Here is a 13,531-nt window from a genome sequence, read left to right on the forward strand (position 1 = left end):
ATCAGTGTCCCTTTCATGTTAACGTGGTTTATGCATTACATAGCAGTCACCTCACATTGAGCATGGATTTGTCTAACTGTGCATTTTGCTTTTTAAGTATACCTGATAGGTAAATGCTTTTGGTAAATGCACTCATAATTTGTTGCTGTTTTCCAACATAGGGACAGAAAGGAGACATTGGCCCTCCAGGATTTCGTGGTCCAGTAAGTGTAATTAAAGACAATATTAATGTTATGTTTGACCAAGTCTTTCAAAGTATTGAGGTAATTTTGAATCAGTGTCTCTTATTAACCATTATGATAGGGATTATAGTCTTTACCTTTTTATGAAACTAGGGCACAAAAGATAGCTATTGTCATCATTATTTGTCCATTTGACAATGGATAAATATTTTTGCTTGGTCCCTGGAATGCACTGGCAGTGCTCATCCTGGGCTGTAGAGAAGAAAACCTTTGACCAATCAGTCCTGGCCCAAGGTAATCCTGTGCCCTTGAGTCGAGTAGAAGGGCATTGGTGGAGGTCAACGGGGCACCTGCTCCAGCTGGCAACCTTATGACAGCCTTGCACTTTGAGGCTGCAGAAGCTCAGCCATGGGTTTAATGCAAGGCCAGCAAAAGCCAATAACCCCAGCCCAAGCTCCATCATAGCAGTCTCCCCTTTCTATGTAGTGACTCTGCAGGGTAAGGAGATGTGTGAAAAGGACCCAGGTTCTGGGTTCTGGTATCTTCCTCTCCTGCCTCAAAAGACAGCGGTTCTCACATTCAGTGTGCTGAGCAGAGCTGGTACTTAATGATTGTGCAGGTGACAAAAAGGTCCATGGGAGTTGCTGAGGGAGTGTGTGTGTGTGTGTGTCCTCTTACAAATGCACCCCTGAGGCTAAGTAATTAAACTCAGTAACTGGAGGGGGAGTGGTCCCAGAAATCAACATCTTTACACTACGAGCAAGTAGTTCAGATGACAGGTAAGTCCAAAATACTTTTAAGGGGTTGCTGAGAAGATGAAAGAGTCTATTTTGTGAAAGTACTTAGCCAACACCTGGAAGGTACACACATGTCATTATGGATTTTATGATGGAGGAGATTATTATAATGATGACGATGGATTCTTTTTGCGATTTTATATATATTGCTTAACCCCAAAGCTCTTGTTACCTATTCTTTAAACAAGTCTAGAAAGTAATTGGCCCCATGCTACATATGAAAACATAAAGTTCTTTAAAAACTTTCATTATTTCTGTCTTCTTTCCTCTTCAAGATAAATGTGCTGAATTATAAATGAAATATATTTCCTATCTGCTCTTTTAAAAGATTCCTAGCATTCCTAGCTCACTGTGTGTTTTCTTATGCTCAAGTCCACATAACTCTGCAGCTCCTACTAACTTCAGAAGTTCTCCTTTAGAAGTAGATAGTTAAGGAGACCAGCGGTAGGTCCACTGATCCCATCAGAAGTATTGGTCCTGGTCCTTGATGACTGCAGGTCAATGGTGTCTTAAAATTTAAAGAAACAATCAATAAAGTATTTTTGATGTATAGGTCCCAACATACTTTGAAATACATTTAGTCCACAGGACAAGCATTTTTAAAAATTGACATTGAACAGAAAAAAAAAAAAATCAGAGTTGGTCATATGTTGCAATAAGTCACTACGTTGTGAAACTAATTTCTGAATACATATTCACACATATGTAAATATGGGTATATGTAGATGTATTTTTAAATGTGAGTGTGTGGTTTGGACCACGTCATAAAATGTATTTCTAATTAAAAGCCCCTGAGATATATGATATTATGATACCAGATCAACTTTTATTTTTAAATTTATCCACCCAGTATACCAAACTACCATATCCTTCTAGCAGATAAACCAATGAATTCAGGAAAATAAGGAAAGTATCGTTTTAGCCAAAAGAAAAAAAAAAGGAGAAATTGAAGTAACCGCATTTGTCCATAAGTAGTGATCTTTTTTCTTTATTAATTTCTTTTTCTTTTAAGACAGAATATTATGATGCATACCAGGAAAAGGGAGATGAAGGAATTCCAGGCCCACCTGGGCCCAAAGGAGCCCGTGGTCCACAGGGTAAGAATAAACTTCTTTCTAAAGCATTTGCTGATCTTCCCATGTCTCTCTTTCAAGGCAAAGTCAAGTGTATAGCATGTGTTCATAGACCTGGAAGTCGCAGGCTCAGAGGGGAGGTCTCCTAGCTTTCATAGGTGGTGGAATTTCTCATCTTTCCCAATTTTCATATTCCATTCTATTTTATTTCATTTTATTGCTTCCATGTATCACGTACATGCAGCAAATGGAAGTTCCAAGGATAAGGGTTGAATCAGAGCTACAGCTGCCAGCCGATGCTATAGCCACAGCAATACCAGATCCGAGCCAAGTCTGTGACCTACACCACAGTTCATGGCAATGTGGGATCCTTAACCCGCTGAGCAAGGCCAGGGATTGAACTCACATCCTCATGGATACTAGTCAGGTTTGTTACTGCTGAGCCACAACAGGAACTCTGCTTTTCAAATTTTCATAAGAAAATTCCACAGGTAGTATACCATGAAAGCTGAGTTAATGTGAGGAAAGCATGAAGTTAAATCTGGTAAGAAGACACTAACAGGGCAGGAGGGGGGAGAGTATGAAACCAGGAATCTCGGGAGTTCCTATTGTGACTGCGGAAACGAATCCAACTAGTAACCATGAGATTGCAGATTTGATCCCTGGCCTCGCCCAGTGGGTTAAGGATCTCACGTGGTGTAGGTTGCAGTTGTGGCTCAGATCTGGCTCGGATCTGATGTCACCGTGGCTGTGGTGTAGGCTGGCAGCTGTGGCGCCAATTCAACCCCTAGCCTGGGGACTTCCATATGCCACACAAGTGGTCCTAAAAAGAAGAAAGAAGGAAGGAAGGAAGGAAGGAAGGAAGGAAGGAAGGAAGGAAGGAAGGAAGGAAGGAAGAAAGAAAGAAAAGGAACCAGCAATCTCAATGGAACTACAAAAGGGTAAACGGAGACCCCGCAAAGCTCTAATTTGAGCAAATCTGCACAAAAAATGACAAGAAGGAACTGAAGCCCTGGTTCCTGGCTCCTGGCATTAATATTTAAAGTCATAGTAATTTATATTTGATTCTTTTTGATGGATTTAAAAGATCTTGGCCAATAGCCTTATCTCTTACTACTCATTAAAATCCCCAGGAACTTCTAAGTAAGAACCATGTCCAGGTCCCATCTCTGTGATTCTGATTTATTGTCCAGTGGGAGGCCATGGAAAAAAACCTCCCCAGATTAATTCTACTGAGCAGCAGGACTGAGAACCCCTGATCTAGGCAAATTATTGATATAAATAAGATTTCAAAGGGTAATTTCACTTTTAAAAGTTCCCAGCCTATTTAAACAAATGGACGCATAAGTATTAGATACAGATTTTTTTAAATCTGGTATGCTCACCTTGGAGTTCCCACATGGTTCAGTGGTAGGAACCCAACTGCAGTGGCTCAGGTCGCTGTGGAGGCACAGGTTCTATGCCAGGCCTGGCACAGTGGGTTAAAAGATCTGGCATCACCACAACTGTGGCACAGGCAACAGCTGTGGCTCGGATTCAATCCCTGGCCCGGGAACTTCCATATACCATGGGTTCTGCCATAAACAAACAAACAAAAGTCTGATATGCTCACCTTGAATCCCTCAAAAGCATCAAAGAATTAGAACCTTACACAGTGCTACAGCTGGAAGCCATCTGAGATGGAACCAGACCACACTCCAGATATGTGACAATTCCAGCTATTTGATTATTCTGTCATTTGAATCATCCCAGCAAAGTGCCAGACACAGAGCAGGCTCTGAGTAAGAGTCTGCTAAATCATTTGAAGACAATAAAATAGCAGGATTTACTTTTTTTTTTTTTGGTTTTTAGGGCTGTGCCCATGTTACTTTTTTAAAAATTGAACTATAGTGAATGTACAATATTACATTGGTTTGGCTGTAAAACATAGTAATTCAATATTTTTATATGTTATACTCCATGTAAAGTTTTTACAGAGTAATGGCTGTATTTTCCTGTGCTGTACAATATACCCTGTTGCTTGTCTATTTTATACATTCATATCTTTTAATCCCACACCTCTCTTTCCCTCCTCTCCCCTGCTTTGGAGTGTTAGACATCTAAGCTTAGTTTCTTCTTTGCATTTGGTCTAAATGAATAAACTTTTCTCATATTTACCTATGTGAGCGTGGAGAAAAAAAATCTGAAAAATATTATTAATTATTATATTGTCATTCAAGATTTCAGTAATGGGGGAGGGGCCATCTATACCTTAGTAAGCATTTAATTACTATTATGTATTCACAGGTCCCAGCGGTCCCCCTGGAGTTCCTGGAAGCCCTGGTATGTACATGTCTTTCATGGTACCAATACAAATGCTTTTTTTTCCTTTTTTTTTAGGGCCGCACCTGCCCTAGTTCCCGAGCTAGGGGTCGAATGGGAGCTGTAGCTACTTGCCTACACCACAGCCACAGCAGTGCTGGGACCTGAGCCACATCTGTGACCTATGCTGCAGCTTGTAGCAACACCAGATCCTTAACCCACTGAGTGAGGCCAGGAATCAAACCTGCATCCTCATGGATACAATGTCGGGTTCTCAACCCACTCAGCCACATTGAGAACTCCACGAATGGTTATTAAAAGAAAACATACTGCTCTCTAGAGAGTTTGCATAATTTACATAAGACAAATGTTTCATTCATCAATATAAAAGTGTTTCCAACTTCCTAATTCTTAACTTTGTGACCTGCAGGGGGAAAAGGTGCGGAAACTGATGTAAGATGATATAGAAATGCTCTTTTTGACTTCTCGGTGGTTTTAACTGAGTGTAAGACGTGAACTTTGGTGTGTAAACAAAAGGCTTAAAACTCAGAAGAGGAGCAGAGATAGAAAAACCATAATTTTATGGCAATTTGGCTGGTTAAAATGATAGTTTTTTCTTTCTTTCTTTCTTTTCTTTCTTTCTTTCTTTCTTTCTTTCTTTCTTTCTTTCTTTCTTTCTTTCTTTCTTTCTTTCTTTCTTTCTTTTGATTTGTTTTTTTGTTATTGTGTTTTGGCTGCAGCATGCATAGCTTAGTATAGGATCTCAGTTCCCAGACCAGGGATAGAACTTTGGCCTCAGCAGTGAAAGCTCCGAGTCCTAACCACCAGGCCACCAGGGAACTTCCAAAAGTGATGGTTTTCCTGATATATCGCGAATTGCTTAAGAATACACAGATTACAGGTTTTTGTGGGGTTTTTTTTTTGTCTTTTGTCTTTTCTATGGCTGCACCCTCGGCATGTGGAGGTTCCCAGGCTTACACCACAGCCACAGCAACGTCAGATCTGAGCCGCGTCTGCAACCCAAACCACAGCTCACGGCAACGCCAGATCCTTAACCCATTGAGCGAGGCCAGGGATCGAACCTGCAACTTCATGGTTCCTAGTCAGATTCATTAACCACTGAGCCACGACAGGAACTCCAGATTACAATTTTTATGTAAAGTTTAAATTTTACGGTACATCGTTTGTGGTACATAAACTGTCCTGTGAAGTGTGAAAATATCCTCGCATCATTGGAGTGGTTGCCTCTTGAGAAAGAAGGTTGAGAGTGGTTAATTAAAGATTAACCCCCATGACCTCAGTTATAACTAATTCTGTAAGGTGTCATTTTGTAAAGGAAAAAAAAACTAAGGGCAAAATAACAGAGACTTGATAAGCCTTGCCATCGATTACATCTTTCTCTGTACTATGCCACATACTTAAACGATTGCATATTTTTGAAAACAAACTAAAATTAAGCAGATTGTAGAACTATATGTAGATTACAATCCTATTATAAAAGAAAAAGTTAAATGGATAAATATTATGCGTACCTGCATATGCATGGGAAAATATGTGCCAAACTCTTAATAGCAGGTATCTCTTGAAGTTGAAAGAGTGCAGAAGGAGATTTTAGAAGTCTGTTCAAAGATTAAGAAAGACTTGGGAGTTCCTGTTGAGGCACAGCGGAAATGAATCTGGCTAGTATCCATGAGGACACAGGTTCGATCCCTGGCTTCGTTCAGTGGGTCAGAAATCTGGCATTTCCATGAGCTCAGATCCTGCATTGCTCTCACTGTGGTGTAGGCTGGCAGCTGCAGCTCTAATTTACCCCTAGCCTGGGAACTTTCATGTGCTGCCAGTGCCGCCCTAAAAAAAAAAAAAAAAAAAAAAAAAAAAAAAGAAAAGTGTAAGAAAAACTTCCTTTCAAGTAATGAACTAGCTGGTTGAAAAAGCCAGCAAATGAAAAATTACAAAGCTTTAAAACAGACGTCAGTCAGAAGGATTTTTAGCCTTTATTCCAAAATCCTTAGACTCAATAATCAGAAATAATCAGATATGACCCCCGCTGGTTTCTCAGTCCTGGTGATATCTCTCCTAACACTTAAGGCAGAGATTTTTAACATCAAGGCAGAAATTCGAGACCACCTGCCCTCTCACAGCTTCATCATTTTAGGAGGGACTGATGCAGAGGGTTTTGTACCACCCGGCACATCTTCTCTCCCAGCTGGTGGCAGCCTCTCCCAGCACACCCTTTGATGTAACCAAGGGAATCAGCAGGAACACAGCTGAAAATGGTTATTTTCTCTCTTTCTTATTTGAAACATTGAAAGATAGGCATTTTCTAGTCTCTAATTTAAAAATTACAGCAGGTTAAGAACCAACTAGTATCCATGAGGATGCAGGTTCAATCCCTGGCCTCGCTCAGGGGGTTAAAGAATCCAGCTTTGTCACAGACATGGCTGGGTTCTGGCATTGCTGTGCCTGTGGCATTGATTCAACCCCAGCTCAGGAACTTCCATATGCCATGGGCGTAGCCCTGAAAAGAAAAAAAAAAAATTACAAAAGAGGAGTTCCCACTGTGGCTCCATTGGTTAAGGACCCAGCATCTCTGTGAGGATGTGGATTCAGTCTCTGGCTTTGCTCAGTGGCTTAAGGATCTGGTGTTGCTGCAAGCTGCAGCATAGGTCACAGGTATGACTCAGATCTCGTGTTGCCATGGCTGTGGCATAGGTCAGCAGCTGCAGTTCTGATTTGATCCCTAGCCTGGGCACTTCCATAGGCTGCAGATATGGCTATAAAAAAGAAAAAAAATTACAAAATATCATCAATTGGAGTTCCCATTGTGGCTCAGTGGTTAACAAACCCAACTAGGATCCACAAGGGTGCGGGTTCGATCCCTGGCCTTGCTCAGTGGGTTAAGGATCCAGCATTGCCATGAGCTGTGGTGTAGGCTGATGGTTGCAGCTCTGATTTGACCCCTAGCCTGGGAACCTCCACATGCCATGGGTGTGGGGTTAAGAAGACAAAAGACAAAAAAAAAATCATATACTGAAGAATTTCTCCTGAAGATCATTTGAATCAAGAGACTACAGTACATCCCAACCTCTGTTTCTGTCTCTTGTAATAAATTACATAAAGTCCCTTGTGGGAATGGAACATTCTGAGTTCTTCTGTATTGTGATAGCTTAACAAGGCCATGAATGAAGGAAGGAAGATAATTCACTTGTGTTTTATATGCTTTATATTTTTTTCATTGTACAACTTTTATAAGAATGCATCACTCTTTGCAATTGAAAAAGAAATGTGTATTAATCAAGACACATTTCCAACACAATAAATGATTATTTTCTTCAAGGATCATCCAGGCCTGGCCTCCAAGGAGCCCCTGGAGCACCAGGCATCAAAGGAAGAAAAGGGGAGCAAGGACCCCCAGGGAAGAACGCAGTCGGGCCTCCGGGATCCCCCGGCTGTCCTGGTTCCCCAGGCCATATAGGGTTGCCGGGACCTCCAGGACCACCAGGTAAGGCTGTCTAATGGGGCCCCTTTTGAGGTGTGCCAGTCAGGGGCAATGAACTTGACATGCAGCTCGGCCATCAGTGTGGACCTTAGGGCTTCTCTTCCACTGATGTTCCATCTTATTAGCTTTCTGTGAAAGTAGCTGTGGTGGAATGGCTGTGTTGCAAGCACTGCACAGTGTTAGCCTGAGTTCCTGCAGAGGGCAGAGCAGGAGGCTGGGACAAGGGGGGTGAAGCCGGGAAGGAGTGACTGTTGTCCAGTTGGCCTAGGCCAAGTGCAATGGCTCCTTCTGTCTCTGCAGACTGACTTCTAAGAAGCTGTGTCACTTCGTCTCAGGATAATTTGTCCCAGGGGACAAAGAGGCAAGAATCTCTCCACTGGCTCTTATTTCTTGTGGGACAAAGTTGTGTCCCACAGGACGGGACTCCACAGCCCCCACTGTACACACACACTTCCAGGCTGTGTTTGCGCAGCTCCCAAGGCATCCCATGCCTCAACAGGGGCAGGGAAGCCCCAAGGCTGGAGGTTAGAGGTTTGTAGTATGGACCGAGGCTAGATGCTGCCAGGTTAATGTGTCAGAAACCACAGAGCGCCAGCTCCAGGGTTTGAAGTGGTACCTGGAGGTTCTGATGAAGTTATCTACACTGTCAGGAAAACACAAGGTAGGAATTTCCGCTGGGATATGGCAGGCTAGGGAGTTTCCCTTGTGGTGCAATGGAAACGAACGCGACTGGTACCCATGAGGATTCAGGTTCGATCTCTGGCCTCCCTCAGTGGGTTGAGGATCTGGCGTTGCCTTGAGCTGTGGTGTAAGTCGCAGACATGGCTTGGGTTCTGAGTTGCTGTGGCTATGGTGTAGGCCAGCAGCTGTGGCTTTGATTCGACCCCTGGCCTGGGAACCTCCATATGCCAAGAGTGTGACCCTAAAAAGCAAAAAAAAAAGAAAAAAGAAAGTGATGCAGCATGTTAAAGATCCAGCATTGCCACAGGTTCCATCCCTGGCCCGGAAACTTCCATATGCTGCGTGTGAAGCAGAAAAAGAAAAAAAAAATTACAAACCCACAGTGTATCCAAGATATACAGAAGGATGAGATTTCACCCTTTTCCTAAAGATGCTAAAGGGATAGTCTCGGAATAATTGAAGACAATTGAATAAGGTAACATGGGTTGATTATGCACTGATAAATACCATCTAATGAGATTTCCAAGAACCACTGCATCAAAATTAAAAAATATCACAGGTGTGGTGTAAAAGGAGAAGCTGACCAGTCTTTTCAGTTCCAGACAACCTTCACGAGACTCAGCTTCCAAAACAGAGATGGCTCAGTGCATATAAAATAAATGACATTATTAAAACACTTGCTAATTGAACAAGTAGTTCAAAAAAATGAAAAACTAACCTTGGTGTTGTCCCTTTGTAGGTGGCATTGTCTTTCGCAAAGGTCCACCTGGAATTGGTGGACTTTCAGGCCGTCCAGGGTCTCCAGGAATCCCAGGAGTCGATGGGCCCAAAGGTTGGTTCAAACACTGGTGTTATTGTATTAGAATAAGCCATTCTCATCATCTTTGTCATCACCGAGTTCATGTTTCCCTGAGACAGCAGTGACCCTAAATAGCAGGCAGCAATAGCTTCTTTTCCAAAAGAATTATCTAAAAGTAGTCATTCATCTGGAAGTCAATCATTTATTTAGCACCTGTGCAATAAATCACTGGATCTTTCTAGAATGTCAGTTTTATCCTGCACTCAAAAAAAAAATAGTAGGTGTTTTATACTAAGCACCAGGGGCTTCCTTTTGCAGAATGCCAAAAAGCTCAGATCAATAAAGTAAGCAGCTATAATAGGTAAATGATTTATTAAATGTACCATGTTCTAGATGATTTTCACGAGGACATTTTAGGTGGAGCACATGACCCTGTGGTTGGAGAGTATCTGTCCTTTCTGGGGACCCGGTGTGGGTTTATGAGTGATGCTGTCATTGCAGGGGAACCCGGCCTCCTGTGTACACAGTGTCCTTGTGTCCCGGGGCCACCAGGCCTCCCAGGATTACCCGGGCTGGATGGCGTGAAAGGAATCCCAGGTACAGACAATTTGCACACAACTGTTTTTGCAAGTACAGAAAGGGTCAACTCACGGGGCAGAAAAAAAAATAAAGGCATCAAGACTGCTCAGTGTCAAAGTGGTTTATACGAATTTGGAGGGAGATTTTCAAAAACATACTCTATTAACATAAAAGTAAGCCCCAAATTATAAAAGCTGGCATTTCCCCCTATTCCGTTTTAGTTGCTGAGCTCTAGCAAACCACTGCGTCACCTAGGAATTGCAAACTCAGCTTTCTACAGGGAGCTAGGGGGTAACTCAGACAAATGAAGCAGCCATACCAAACCCATACCACTTTTTTCTTCCATGAAGAAAGAAGCTCTCTCCTGTTCTTTTTTTTTTTTTTTTTTTTTGTCCACCCTCTGGCATATGGAGCTCCCAGGCCAGGAATCAGATCCAAGCCACAGTTGCAACCTAAGCTGCAGCTTTTGCAATGACAGATCCTTAACCCACTGTGCCTGGCTGGGTATCGAACCTGCATCCCAGCACTCCCAAGATGCCACCGATCCCATTGCACCACAGCAGGAACTCCTCCTATTCTTTTTTTTAAGAGATACAATCCTTCTTTAGTTTTTCATGCCTCCCCTTATGATACCATAATGGGCGTGTGTACTATTTCTCATTCTTCTTAACCACACAAGTACGGTAACAAAGTCTAACATTGGCCTCGGTGCTGGAGACAATAGGGAGTGGTGAGGACTGCAGAAAACTGGAGGAGCCGTGCAGTAAATGGGAAGGGACCATCAGACACTCAACTCCAGCCTGTTGTTACTTTGCAGGCTTTAAGGCCCTGTGTTAACAAAACTTCCAGTTTTTCATGAGAAGCATAAAACTGGGATGTTCATCTGAAACCTCATGTTTTAAAAAAAAACTAGGAGTTCCCATCATGGTGCAGCGGAAACGAATCCGACTAGGAACCATGAGGTTGCGGGTTTGACCCCTGGCCTCACTCAGTGGGTTAAGGATCCGGCGTTGCCGTGAACTATGGTGTAGGTTGCAGACATGGCTCGGATGTGGCGTGGCTGTGGCTCTGGTGTAGGCTGGCAGCTACAGCTCCGATTTGATCCCTAGCCTGGGATCCTCCATATGCCACAGGTATGGTCCTAAAAAGACAAAAAAGAAAAACAAACAAACAAACAAAAAAGAAAAACAAAACAAAAAAAACCACCAAGAGATGTATTTGTCAATGAGCAAAAAATACATACATAAATAAAAACATTTAAAAAACCTAGCCATTAACTTTTATTTATTTATTTTAATTTTTTTATTACTCAAAGGAATTTATCACATCTGTAGTTGTATAATGATCATAACGATCCTGTGAAATCAGATTGTTATATCATTACAGCCATTAACTTTTAAAGGAAAAAAAAAAAACATTTCATAGGCCAATATTCTGAGGGCTAAATAAAGCCTCACTTGTCAACCTCTGGGCTGGACCAGGACTCTTTACCCCAACACTGTTGCTCTAGGCTGTCCCTACCTCTGCTTGTCCCTACCTCTGCTGTCCTACCTCCCCTTGCCCTCCCCCGGCCACGGGACTGGCCATGGACAAAACCCAGAAGTAGAACAAGTCTCTCTTTTATTAGTTGGGTTCCTCTGCCCTTCGTGCCCCTCCTCGGGCCCCCCGGGGCCTCTCATGTGGTGTCACACACAGTCCAGGTTCTGCCATTAGCATCTTGGGTGATAGACACAGTCATCAAATTATTTCTCGTTAACCCGTAAGAGCTCAAGTTACAGAGCCCATGGTCAGTGTGCCAGATGCCATTCTAGCTGTCTCATGTGCCTCCACCCCTTAGTCCTCACCTCAGCCTGCGAGGTAAGTGGCATCTGTCGTGAACTCCATTTGACAGGTGAGGAAGCGGAGGCATAAGGTCCCATAGCTAATGAGTGATAGAGCCTGGATGTCAGGGCAGACACTCCCCTCCAGGGGCACACGCTCGCCTTCTGCGCTGGCATCTCTTAATTGCTGGACCAGGGCCTGCCCTTTGAGCCAAGTTAATCCATAGATCTACCTGGCAACACGGATGGGGCCATGTTTGTGTGCTACCATCGTCCAGTAGACACTGGAATTGCCACAGGGTCATCAAGGGGCTGGGTGTCAGTCCAAGCCACAGCAGTGACCCGAGCTGCTGCAGCAGCAACACCAGATCCTTAATCCCTTACACCATAGGGGAACTCATAACAGTCTAGCAAAGACCAGCTTCTGGCAGTGGATTTACACGTGATTTTTATTCTTTCTATGATGTTGTTTACAATAAACATCCATTAATTTTATCATGAGAAAAATATAGGCGTTCCCATCGTGGCACAGTGGTTAACGAATCCGACTAGGAACCATGAGATTGCGGGTTCGATCCCTGGCCTTGCTCAGTGGGTTAAAGATCCGGCATTGCCGTGACCTGTGGTGTAGGTTGCAGACGCAGCTTGGACCCCGCGTTGCTATGGCTCTGGCGTAGGCCAGAGGCTACAGCTCGGATTCGACCCCTAGCCTGGGAACCTCCATATGCCATGGGAGCGGCCCAAGAAATGGCAAAAAGACAAAAAAAAAAAAGAAAAATTATAAGGGCCCTGAAATTGAACCGTTCTTGTTTTGAACAATTATCTCTGATTCCAATCCTTTACTCCCATTCTCATCTTGCACTGTGTGTTTTAAGATAGAAATCGCCTTTCTTTCTTCAGAAGAAAACCCCCTATTTTCTTCACACACTGCATTAGCCTGGCTACTCTGACTTTGTGTTCGATGAATATTTAATGACTGACTGCTTTGCAGGAGGACGAGGGGCAGCTGGCATTAAAGGAAGCCCAGGGTCCCCAGGAAGTGCGGGTCTTCCAGGATTTCCAGTAAGATTTCATGGTTTTGAAGCTTTAGTTTCAATTTGGAAAATGGAACACTCTGGAAATACAGTTGCATCCCACACAGGTTGTCAGTTTGGCACCTGGCAAGTAGCACTTGATATTATTAAAGCTCTTAACATATACTTGCTGATTAAATGAATAAATGAAGGATGATTGCATGTCTATGTGGATGAATTAATGAGTTTACAATAACTTAATATGGTATCAGAGACAGAAAGTAGCTCTGTGGCTGCCTGGGGGCTGAGGCTGGGAGCAGGGATGGACTGCACATAGATTTGAGAGAATCTGGAACAGTGGTGGAAATGTTTTAACCCTGGATTGTGGTGATCATGGCATAAATGTATAATTTATTAAAGATCAATGAATGGTATTCTTACAAAGGATTCATCTTATGATATGTACATTACACCTCAATAACATTGTTTGAAAATTAAAATCATAAAGTTATGTTTGAATAAATATATTTAAGTCAATTTACTCATAGATGCTTATTGAACCTTACCAATATTCTGACATAACCTGAATTATGATGATAGTTGTATCACATTGAATTTATTGTTGTATGTGTTGCCTTGAATTGTGCTAACTGAATTTTTGTATACTTTTGGAATGAAAAACAAAGCAAAAAAGGTTGAAATTATACTTGTGGGCCAAAGAAAATGTCTGGGGAAAAAAATTCATGTTCATTAAAATGGAAAAGTTCTTGTTGATATTCTTTTAAGA

At 42.6% G+C, this 13,531-nt stretch overlaps 1 protein-coding gene across 1 annotated transcript in view; it reads left to right on the forward strand.

The window, feature by feature from the left end:
* Positions 1-13,531, forward strand: part of COL4A3 (collagen type IV alpha 3 chain) — a 148,404-nt gene that overhangs the window by 93,816 nt on the left and 41,057 nt on the right. Inside the window, exons 18-24 of the mRNA XM_047773664.1 lie at positions 162-203; positions 1,992-2,076; positions 4,339-4,374; positions 7,691-7,855; positions 9,273-9,365; positions 9,834-9,929; positions 12,723-12,793. Of these exons, the coding sequence (XP_047629620.1) occupies positions 162-203; positions 1,992-2,076; positions 4,339-4,374; positions 7,691-7,855; positions 9,273-9,365; positions 9,834-9,929; positions 12,723-12,793 (588 nt within the window). The remainder of the gene's footprint in view (positions 1-161; positions 204-1,991; positions 2,077-4,338; positions 4,375-7,690; positions 7,856-9,272; positions 9,366-9,833; positions 9,930-12,722; positions 12,794-13,531) is intronic.

Source organism: Phacochoerus africanus, chromosome 3 (assembly GCF_016906955.1).
Source record: "Phacochoerus africanus isolate WHEZ1 chromosome 3, ROS_Pafr_v1, whole genome shotgun sequence".
Classification (NCBI taxonomy): domain Eukaryota; kingdom Metazoa; phylum Chordata; class Mammalia; order Artiodactyla; family Suidae; genus Phacochoerus; species Phacochoerus africanus.